The sequence below is a fragment of the Strix uralensis genome, chromosome 1 (assembly GCF_047716275.1).
Source record: "Strix uralensis isolate ZFMK-TIS-50842 chromosome 1, bStrUra1, whole genome shotgun sequence".
NCBI classification, from domain to species: domain Eukaryota; kingdom Metazoa; phylum Chordata; class Aves; order Strigiformes; family Strigidae; genus Strix; species Strix uralensis.
The window spans coordinates 107,236,065-107,248,364 of record NC_133972.1 but is presented as its reverse complement, the minus strand read 5'-3'; the positions used below and the strand labels follow the sequence as shown (position 1 = coordinate 107,248,364).

Sequence of the window (12,300 nt, the reverse complement as noted above, 5' to 3'; positions counted from 1 at the left end):
CAGACTGGGGGTGGACTGGCCAGGGAGCAGCTCTGCAGAAAAGGACCTGAGGATCCAGGGGAGCAGCAGGCTGGGGGGCTGCATCACAGGAGGGTTGCCAGCAGAGGAAGGGAAATGACTATTGTCCTCCACTCAGCACTCGTGAGGTCCCACCTGGAACACTCTGTCCAGTTTGGGGACCTCCCAAAACTGTAAACACCAGTAACATCAAATATTTTGAGAACCTGGAGAGGGTCCAGTGGCAAGTCACTGCAATGAACAGACGGCCAGAGCGTGTGCTGTGTAAAGAATGGCTGGGGGCACTGTGCTTGTTCAGCCTGGAGAAGAGGAGGCTAAGGAGGTGACTGATTGCTGTCACAAACAACCTAAGAGTGGTTAAGAAGACAGAGGGAGGCTCTTCTCAGAGGTGCAGAGCAGAGAAGCAAAAGACAACAGTTGCAAGTCACAGCAAGAGAAATTCTGATTGAACAGAAGGATATTATTCCTCAAAGTGAGAGCAGCTCAGCCCTTGAACAGATGTCCAGATGTCAAATCTCCCTTCAGGGAGGTGGTCAGAGCTCTCCTGGAGAAGCCCTTGAGCAACCTGAATGAACTATCCCTGGTTGCAGTGCAGGGAGGGAGTTTGGACCAGACGACCCCCTAGACATCGCTTCAAACCTAAATTATTCTACAGTTCACAGTTTCATTCTGGATATTATTTTCCTGAAGTTACAACATAGTTTAAAATGCCTTTTAAAGCAGCATTCCTTCTGACACTTACTAGATGTTGGCATGTTGTTTTATTCAGTATCTAGCTCTACTTTGGCATGCAAGAGGAAAGAGACACCACACAAAACAGTGCAAGAGCAGAGGATATAACTCCTCATAAGTAATATTACTTTTTATGTTGGAAAGATACTTCACATTTGAAAAAAAAGGTGACATGAAACCCCTATTTTTCAATTATTCAGTATATTTTAAGTCTTAATATTAAAATATTATAAATATATATTATTTATATTTACTATAAATATGATATAGTCTTTATATTTAATAGATATGAATTAAAATGTTCTCCCTTACTCTGAGCATGAATTTTGGTATGTGTAAGAAGAAAAGTGTGGAAAAAATGACCAGGTAATAGTAAGAAGCCTTAAAAAACATATGGAAATCAGGACCATTTGAAATTTGAAGTCTTATGAAGAAATATATATACTTAAGAGCATAGCTTTCTAATCACAATATCAAAAAACCCAAATCCACAAGTAAGTTTATATTATCAGTTTCTTTGCCAGGTGTCTATTGTAAAAATATTAAAAAAAAAAAAAGTTATTCAGCTCTCAAAAGACTGTAAATAATAATTTCAGTCTCACTCATATGCAGTAAACTGAGGCATCATGTTGTTTAGAAGGTTTATAAAAATTACATTGATCATTATTTATCTGAGTTTTTAAAAAATTCACTTGGCGTCCTTAACAGCCACAATCATATTAAAAATATTTATATATATTGCTTTCATTGAAGAAAGAGTTGATTTAAGTGCTACATTGATTAAAATGATTTTACAACCACATCTATTTTCATTTGTTTTGCATTCATGCTGTGTTATGTTAAGTGTTTCAATATCATTGGTATACTATCTTCTGACTGTGTACAGGTAGGATGGTCTGTTTCTCTCTATCACACAACAAATCAGTAGAACTTAAATATTCCAGTGATTGCTAAGTAAAAACTGCAGTCTGGATACCCCAGAGTACATCAACAGCAAATTATATGTGTTTGGGTTGGTGCCTTACAGGATTACCCCATCAGCTCTACGTGGCCCCAAGCTTTGTGCTGTCACCTGCATCTCCACTTCTCAACCTGACTGAATTTCCAATTCAAAATTCCAGCAGAAAACATACAATCACCTTCATACTGCCTATGTCTTTAGGCTTCTGGCCAGTTTCCCACTCAAAAGTTTTAATCTACCAACCTCGCGTGTACTTTTTCACTCCCCTTCCACACATTTTGCACCGTTACACGTAATATGTTGCTTTTTAACACAGCGGAGGAAGGTTCTGGCCAGAGAGACATTTTGATGGGCAGGGTAGAAAGGGAGGTACTGACCAATCTGGTTTCAGGCAGCAGCTTTTCCCATGACATATACAACCTATGTTTCAGTTTTGTTACTAAAGGGGAAAAAAAATCACGGCCAATCCATGTGAAACCTGTTGTCTGCATCCTGTTACCACAGACCAACAGAAAACCACTGTATGGACACTATGACATAGTACATGTTTATGCAACTTAAGACTAGTAGATTCACCAGTGATTTTCTGTGCTCTTGTAAAGCCTGCTCATAAACTAACAACTCTTTAAAATACTTATAAGTGGTATGAGAAAAGAAAAAAAAAAGGAGAAATATATTTCTGTGATGTTTCCTCAACCTGATTCCATTTTGCATTTATATAAAGAAATAATGTACTGATTTGCATAGAGTCAAACATGAATTTTTTAAGTATGGCATGCCGTTTATGACAACTGTCTCCTCAGACTTTATTTCTTTGTCACAATCAGTCCACTTGAAATCAACATTGAAAATTTTTGCAGAGGCAGTAGAAATTATAAAGTTGTTTATATTTTTGCATTCAATTTACTGGGCATTGTAACCACTTCTGGTTTAGATAGATAATGTTTCTGAGAAATCAAACGAAATGAAGATATGAATCTAAAACTGTGTGCAAAGCCTGATTTCTTCAGACTATGTGTGATCTTGTGTAATAAAAGCATATGTAGCAACTCTGATCAGAGACAGCCATAATGCTTTAATGCCAAGCATGAAAACTAAAAATTCCTAACTTTTTCAAAGGGGAAATTACAATTTAAGAGCAACAAAAAATTAACATCACTAACTTGTAATATGGAGTGCATCTCAGCTGTGTACAACTGAACCTGTTTAAATTTGCTTTTAAAAACCACCAAGATTTGGTACCTACACAGAGTCACAGAATAATTTAGGCTTGAAGGGATGTGTAGGGGTCATCTAGTCCAAGTCCCTGCTCAAAGCTGGCCCACAGCTGTGTCTGATCAAGTTCAGACCATCTCCATGGATGGAAATGCCACTGCTGCACCAGACACCTTGTTTCAGTGTCCAACCACCCTCATGGCAGAAACATTTTACATTATGTCAGATCACAATTTCCCATGCTCCAACAAGTGCCCATTGCCCCTGTGAAAGGACTTGCTTAGACATCAGCAATAATCCAACCCCAAAAATGAGGAAATGCCAAGTGGTCTTGCTCCTACTTCTTTGTTGCAAGAATCATCCTACGGTTTTCACTGAAACTATCAGGTGTTACAATTTTTTGCATAGGACTCCCATAACTTTCCAGGCCCAAAAGACAAACTGCAGTCCATATGAAATAAAACCGTCTTTAGCAGGATCTTTTCATTATCGGGGAGAAAATCTGCCTGTTTTGCACTCCAGGCTGTTGTGGCTGGCCTGCTGGCAGGTCCTGAGATTTCTCATTTAATGACAGCTCATTTACCTCAAATCACTCAACACTTTGTAGCATGGATGTCTCCCACCAATTCACTAATCATTTTATCTGTAATTTAGTTTTTCTATTCATAAAACAGGAGTACAGATACCGTTTTGCTTGTCAAGAGCACTTGGAGCAGAAGGAGCTGATGTTGGTAAGGTCTCAGATTGCACGGCTTGGAAAAGAGGATGAAAAAATGCATAATTGTATATTTACTGTAAGTATTAGCATCTCATGAATATGGCTTGAGATTATCTACTGAACATTAGGAGACAGTTCAACTAACTCATTCAGTTACTATCATGAAGCAAAATCTTCTTAAAATGCCTTCTGTAATCATGTGGATCGCTTTATTGTTTTAACATCACAAAGTGCAAGCAAGGGCTTTTCCCGGCCTAAGAAGTCTACTTGAATGGAACTAAATGTATTTTTTGTTTGTGGTTCAGTAGACATCACCCCACTATCCAAAAAAGTTACAGTGGCCCTTCTCATGCCTTAAAAAGGAAAATCAAGACAGAATATTTTTATGAAATTAGGGTGTTTATGTGATTTGCTAGAACTGGGGGTGATAGTGGCTATAATATGGTGCAAAAATTAATTAAATAACAATATAAACCTAGCAGTGTTTACACAAGTCTGATGAAAGGTACTTATGCTGCCAATAATTTCATATATCATGATATAATTTTATGAAGTTAAAAAACATGTTGAAACGCAACGGGAAAGGGAGTAAAAATAACATGTAAAAAGGATTCTTAAGGGGTGCTCTACTAGAATTTCCCAAACAGATTTAAATCTCATCTTGTTTCTGCCAGGAAAAGAACTGTTTTCATTCTAGGAAAAAAAGAAGCCAACTCCTAACTTCTACTTAAACAAGTCTGTGACTTTCTATGTCACTTGTCAAAATTAACCTTGTGAAGACAATCTATGTTAAGAGAGCCCAATTTTAATCCAAGTCTAAACAGAGTGAATATCACTAAAGCCTACTATAATGGTCAAAAGTACTGGGGAAAAAAAAAAAAGTAAATTATTTAGGTTGGAATACTGACAAAATCGAAAAAATTATCTGACAGATTGTGACAAACTCTCATGTGAATATTTTCTAACCTTTGAGTATTTTCTAGATAAAAATTTTGTTTCCACATTTTTTTTTAATGAGGACTAATTAAAGAAAACTTGAGGCAAAAGAACGCCTTCCTCCTGTTGTCAAGAAAAGGGACCAGGGCTCCATTTTATGAGTAGGACTTAGAGAATAAATCTTCCACTCTCCTCAACTTTATCCTAACTTTCTTATAGATACTACATAGCTGCAGGAACGCCAATTTACAAGTATATAATAAATAGGCAAGCTTTTACTGAAGTTGAATGCTTCAGGATTTATTTTCCAAAGCCAAGAGCACATCTCAGTGCATATAACAAACAAATCTATACCCATCTTGCCAGTCATAAATGAAACAGACCAAGGCAATATTACAGAAAATTATTAGTATTATAAAAAACAGCTACAGCTCATTTGTCTCTCCAGAAAAGAGCAAGTCTACTTTGGTGCTATGATATTTTATGAAATGTGAAGTATCATGCTAATATTCATGAGTACTATTACCATTTTGGTTTCCCTTGTATGCTATGATTTAATCTTGAATACACATCTTGAATATTAGTGCTAAGCTGCTTTACTGCCTGAGATGTCTTCATACTGATATCCCATAATAAAATCTTGTGCAATTAAGACATATTTGAACATGAAATGGATTCCAGCTGGAAGACAGGAGAAGCGAGAGCGATGCTTCCCCCAATTAGTGATGCTCTTCCCCTGATTAGCGATGTTCAGGCACTGTTATTCTGAGATGCTGTTCCCTCCATGTACATAAAACCGTACCATTTGCATATCTCTTGAACACCTTCACATGCTGCCTCTGCAGCTGCAACCCCAGTACCTGCCATCAGCCCAGACCCTAATTAAGCTTCTTCCATACTGGTGGCCATTGCCAGGACAACAGTTGTAGGAAAACAAAGTCCCATCAAGTAGATGGGACTTCTTTTACCTCCCAAAAAACCTTAATGCCTCACGGGAGCTCTTTCCTCCATGATGTCTCTGCCCCTTCTGACATGAAGCCTGGACAGCCAGGGTATACTCTAACCATCAAGCACCTTGAGTAGGGAAATTTGGTGCATGTGCTCTGCATTATGGATTGTCTTTAAAATCTTCTTGTTTCTTCATCATTCATTTTGAGTTCTCACAAATCACTGATATTTTTCATCAGCTTTCCCCTGGGTGCATCTGAGAGATCAAGTGGCACAGTGAGTTTTGAAGAAGCGACTGACTCGTGTCACTAGTTCAAGCTTAATATGTTTAGGTCCAAGCTTTGCACTGATGGAAACTGCCTGTAATTGTTTATGAACAAGCAGAACACAGAGAAAAAAAATCTCAGGGATGAATTGTATTTATTTTGCATTCCTGTTTGGTTTGGGTTTTTTTTTGTTGCCAGGATAAAACAAATCAAGGTCCTTTGTTTGAAAAATATTTGATAAAGATTCTCCAATATACCTCTTTGTTGTTTTCTCCCTTTACCTTGCAACTGCAGATGGTTTGTTCTTTACAGACACATATCAAACATATTATTATTGGACAGCATTAAAGCTTCAATTAGTAAGAACAAACATAGTCAAGCAGATGATCATGTACTTTTTTTTTTAAAAAAAAAAACATTTTTTCCCCTTTTTTTCAGTGATATGGTTAAGAAAAACTTACTACTTACCCAACATTTTCTGCATCTTCATCACACTCAGCCCTATATTTGCAAACTCCACATTTTGAGTGTTTTCTCTGAACTTCTGTCCCAGATCCTTCATACTCTAAAAAAAATAAGGTACTGTTAACAGAAAGCATCACTCTCATATTAAGCTCTGATTTTGCTTACCTAAATCCATTTGCCTTCAGGATTATTGTCAACATGAAGTTATCATACACTGAAGCTATTAACCTTACTAGTGCTCCCTTTTTCAAAATCAGGCAATTGGAGGTTGGTAAAACTGTACCAGTGACAAGAAAGCATCTCTGAAAACACTAATGCTTCATTGGTTGACTCTTCCTTTATTCTTATTTCAGTGATTTGTATTTATTCTCACCCCACCAAGACACACAACCGACATTGACATGTGTCCCAGGCACATTTACTCTTAATTGGCACTGATAATGTATAAATCCTGTGCCTTTTAATGTCCCTGAATATTAGGTAGTGGGGATTTGAATGTTATTTTCTTTGACAGTCTTTAATTACCGATATCCTTATGCAAGGTTTCTGCTTGCATTTTTTCCCCTTTTTGATTCCTGACAATGGGATTAGACTGTGCTCATATCTCATACATGCTGTGGTATATTTTCCAGCTTATGCTGTTTAGTTGTACAAGACTAAAAAAAAAAGTAATCTTAATGAGAAACTGGTAGAAATGCTATGTACCCTAAAAAGTAAAATTAAAATCTCAAATATTCTTATCCTAAAAACATCTGCACCAATATTGCTGTTGACATGGACATCATAACTCTTCACCAAGTAAAAGAAATATAAATTATACTCTTACTGTTTCACTATCATTAGTCACTCCTATTTTTGATTTTAACAAAGTGAAAAAGGAGAGCTAGATATTTGAAAAGCAGGAAAAGAACCACAGAAATCTGCAGAGGGAGTCAAGAACGATTTAATGTATTGCAGTATCATGGTGGTGTGTGGTCGAATACACAAGGCTGTTGGATGGACAGAGATCAAAGTGATTCCTTTCTTCATAGCAGCTTTATGTGCTGTAGCAACAGCAAATCAAACATCACTAATTAAACAGCTGCATTTACATTCTTTAAATGTAAATAGAAAAAAGAAATCCACAACAGTCCTTCCTAATTTTCCTGGATCTTGGCTGAAGGGAATCTCTCCCTCCTACTTGTGGGGCTGTGCTTACGTGAAGAATAGTGGAGGTGAGCCTCTCAAATTAACTTCTGTCTAAAGCATGCTGTGCATTTTTCAAAGATTAATACATATCAAACTTTATTACAAAGTTCCCACTGCAGAAATTCTATCACCACTCTTATTAAATTGCAGTAGAGGTCATTTGCTTTTATCTTTACAAATGTACATCTTATTTGATTTTTCCTTCTTTCTAGTACCCCATTCCTATGCCTGTGTTTGGCATCCTAAAGTGTCCTTTAGTGTCAGATTTCACCTTTCCATGCCAATAAATGATCCCCTACAGTTTGAATAAGTTAAACAAATGGCACTGCTCATGGCTTTCATTCATGGTATTTCCACTTCTTTTGCTGTTCTTATGACCCTTGACGTCCTTCCCAGCATGTTAACACTCTCCAGAGTTACAGGTACAAGAGCTGGACACACTGCTCCAGATGAGATGTCATCAAAGGCGAATACCATCTAGGATACTCTTCAGTCAGAACGTCCAACAATCATATTAATTTTTGACCATTTTTCTGCACTGACCATTATTATTCACACTCACTTTATTATCCACCTTATTCCCCAATGAGTCCTTTTCAGGGTCATCAGTCTGTAGGAGAGAGGCTGACATGAAGGAAAAATTGCCTAGATCCTGGACTCACTACATATAACTCTGTCCTCAGACATTAAAATCCCGCCTGCTTGTGCATACTGTTAGCTCAGTGACCTGTCCCCTGTCATCCAGACCAAATCAGTACTGACTGATTTGCTCCCAGGTCACCAGTGGAAGGGGTCATGAGGCTAAGAACAGTCCCTAGAAACACACTCATTTTATAACAATTCCTTAACATTTAATGGTCCATTGATTGGCAATATTTTTGCACATTAGATGTGCACTGTGTGGATGTTGTGCCCTCTGGTTACTTACACTTGTATGAGAGATTGCTTTTGACTGAGAAAGGTTATGGTTTTGAGGTGGTACGCTTACACAAAATATTCTGTTGTACCAACGTCTTTGTTGGAAAAGTAAGTTTAAAAAAAGGTAGATTTCTCAGTAAAGGTTTTCCATGAACCCATGATGACTGGCATAAATATTTTCCCCTCCCTTAATTCTGTCCTCAGTCGATTCTTCCATCTTCTATTCCACTGCTTTGCTTCTGATGGATGCCAGAATAGGAGGTTGTAGCCCCCCAGATCATCACATTTATCTTTTCTCAAAATATTTGTACATTATTTCTCATTGTTCTACTGAAGAAGAGATAAAAAAAAGTAATAGCCCAGAGAATTCATTACCACCCATTTTTAAAGCTTTCAGGTGCAAACCAGACAGACCTGCTGTTACAAAACACCTGTCCTCAACATTTGGTGCTTAATATCCTTCTGCTAGCATGGAAAATATTTCATCATATCCTATATATACTGTCTGACTTGAGTACAGATACAACCAGAATGCTTTACAGAGCAATTTCACTGTAGTATTAGTATTTCCATTTTTTAATGGAGTAAAAGAAGCAACACATACACACACACGTGCCCATGCACACCCTTCCTCATGAGCTTTACTTCTGCCCCCTGTGAATGCCCCTACACATTTTTATTTTCATAAACAGTAGTCCACAACTACTTGTTCATTGTTTCTATATGATATTCAGTGTAAACATCTCTCTCTCTCCTTTCCTCCCTCCCTAAAATTGCTTCCTCTACCTTTTAAAATTAGGTTTGTTTTAGAAAAAGTTGCCTTTTTTTCTTGATCAGAACTTGCTGGACCTTATGCATACAGAATTATTTAACTGTACTGTACTTTTTTGGCATATAATAAATATGTGCAAGTCAAGAACACCTGCACCTCAGGTACCAATAATTTACACCTGTCAGGATGAGGTGTCATACAGATGAATGTGTACTGATGCAACATTTCCAAGTTAGGCAATAGTCATCTATAATTTTTAGAAGCTTCTTTCATTACTAGCTGCATGATGTTTTAGTACTAGAAGCATGAGACACTGCATATAATTTAGACTGAAGTTCTTCAAGAAAATAGAGCTTTTCCCACCAATACAGAATAGATGAACACTGTTTTTCGCCTAAATTGGTAGCAGACATTTTCAGAACCCCACTTGTGTGCTGTTAAAATAAGTTAACCCATTAATATTTGAGAGCATAAGTTTCTCTGGTGCAAATGTCTCCAAATAGGCAATGCATCCCTTGACAGATTGCCCCTCCCTTCTCCTTTCTCCTGCACATTTGATTGTTCCTAAATAGGTTATAGCCATTAATTTTAATATTCCAATCAATCAGATCTTCCCAGCAGGTTTTAGCAATATCAATTAGGTCAAAATATGCTCCAAAATGAGCAATTCAAGCTCCTCTTGTTTATTATGCAGGCTTTTAATGTTGATGTATAGATGATTACTGAATTTCTTCTCCTCACTTTCGTTGGTATCTTGATTAATTCTGTTCTTTGACATCTTAATTCCATGTTGAGTGAAACCTCATTTTCCCTCTCTTTTCAGCTTCCTTTCATGTTTCAGGGCAGCACCTCATTAATGCTCTGTCCTTCAAAATAAATGAGGCACAAGGATGGGATCTGTGACTCCCAGTTGTCTCTCTGAGCTGCAGTGCTCCCTAACACTTCTCCTCAAGTTATTATTCCTCTACAGAAGATGGCCAGCTATATCTTAGGAGCTGCAGGGTAGGAGCCCGCAAATGGACAGTAGCTCTAGAGGCCAGCAGTAAATTGCTTCCCTCAGCAACTCATTTGTGTGTTCCTACAATGGTAATATGGCTGGGTTTCTGCTGAGAGCTTTCAATCAGGCTTGAAGCAAAAGCATCAGTCTGTGTCAAGGTGAAGTCTGGTCTGCCCCAAGGCATGGCCTGGAAAGGGAGCTCTGCTGTATATATGTATTTATCACTGTTCACAGTAAAGCGGGGGGAGCTTGTGGAGAGCTGCAACTCCTCAGTAGCCATGTACAGATGGAATAAAGATTCCCTTGTCTGGGAAAGCCCCTCTGAAAACCAGTTCCTATCTGTTTTGTGAGTACAGTGATTTTTGCTGTATCTCATGGGAGCAATTAATCTCAAAAAGATTTTGGAATAATAGGAGCGGCCACAGCAATTCCCCTTCTGCACCTTAAAGTACAGAAGAACCCCCCTGTGATCAGACTGTGATTCCCTCAGTTACAGCTAGCACTGGAAATCCCTCTCAAAATACCAGTCCACAGCATCACACATTATGGGCTGCAGTTCATGGAACAGTTTAGTGACTTACCCTCTCTTCCACTAATTTTTAGGGCAACTTTAAAGACACACAGTAAAAATGGAGATTGTCCCCATAATTTAAAAGAAAGATGCAAACTTGCCCTTTTGCCTGTAAGTACATATTTAAAGCAAGTGCAACAACTACTCTTAGCTCTCCCAAATTCTTGGCAAGTGGCGTCTTGAATTATCTTGACCATGCTGCTGGGTCATATGCAAAAGCAGTATTTACCAGTGTGGAAGGTCCTGTTCTCTTATTCAACTTAGAAGCAAAGCCTGGCTTGGATCTATACCTGGCTGAAAGACACTTTCCCTGTGCAGTATAGACTAATGCTCCAGTAAAGACACCACCCTTTGAAGTTTGATTTTGCAAGACGGGGCCTTACAGGTTTAACATAGGGATGCCTGGTCTATTTCTGACTGAGGTGTCTGGACGAGGGGACTTCCAAGTTGGATACTCTAATCACAGCCCAGCCATGGTGATATGTTTGCCCAGTGGTTAGGATAATGATAGCATGTGCACTTTTAAGCAAACGACTTGAGGACATGCACTGTAAGACTCCCTACCACTACCCTTGATATGTGTTTGTTAGGTATTTTACAGCCTTGCTGAACCTTTGGTGAAAACACAGCAATTCTTGCAAGTTTTAGTTCAGTGTTAATTTTACCTACAGGGAGTAGGATCTCAACAGAAATAAATAGGGCTATTTGAAGCTAAAGTGATACTCAGTGACAAGCCATGTGGTGGAATCGGCACTTAAATCTTTCTAAGACACACACCGTTATAGAAATATGCTGAAAGACAGGATGTTACCTCCTATCCAGGGTGTTAATCACCATCAAGTTTCTGCAGTCATATTAAAATACATGAAAACAAATCAGTAGCATTATTACAAATTTTTAAAAAAAATATTCGAGGTTCTAAACAGTGTCTGTTTATACCACCCTGACTGTGTGACAATTACTGGATAAGTGTTGTCCCCAGTGAGGGGAAGGAACAGATGGCAGCCTGCTAAAAAGCACATACTGTATATCAATTTATTAATTACTAAATGCAATCTGCTAGACGTTCAGCACAAGATACTTTAGCTATCAAATTTCAGAGGGATTAGAAAATCAAAACAAATTATCTTAATAATAATTAACTTAGCTATATGTATTGCAAGCATGTTATTTCCTTAGCTTAAAAGCCTGAAAGGATTGGGTGCCATCTGTCTAACTACCATTACATCTTTTTTAATATCAAAAGTACATTTTGCTTAGGTACACATATAAATGCTGAACAAAATGAATAAAAAATTAATGTTATGGGCATAGTAGGACAGTTAGAAATCTTACCCTTGTTGGTTGATTACTAGAGCACAGAACCCGCCTCTCCTAGGACACTGATTTGTCTCTGAGAAGCTGGCTTGAAAAGTCATTACCATTTGTTAACTCTTTGATGGTGTACGTAACACAGGCTGATGGTTTTCAACACATCCTTGCAAAGGCCTAACTATATCACAGCTGCCATTTGCTGGCAGTATCAAATAGAGAAAATAAGGATTATCTGGAGCGAGAGGAAAAAAGACCTTGGAGGCACATGGGAAGAATGGCTC

The 12,300-nt window shown here is 38.0% G+C and overlaps 1 protein-coding gene across 1 annotated transcript in view; it reads right to left on the bottom strand.

Annotated features, from left to right (window-relative positions):
* TMEFF1 (transmembrane protein with EGF like and two follistatin like domains 1) overlaps positions 1–12,300 on the bottom strand; it is a 125,792-nt gene that overhangs the window by 25,016 nt on the left and 88,476 nt on the right. Inside the window, exon 5 of the mRNA XM_074876298.1 lies at positions 6,263–6,359. Within this exon, the coding sequence (XP_074732399.1) occupies positions 6,263–6,359 (97 nt within the window). The remainder of the gene's footprint in view (positions 1–6,262; positions 6,360–12,300) is intronic.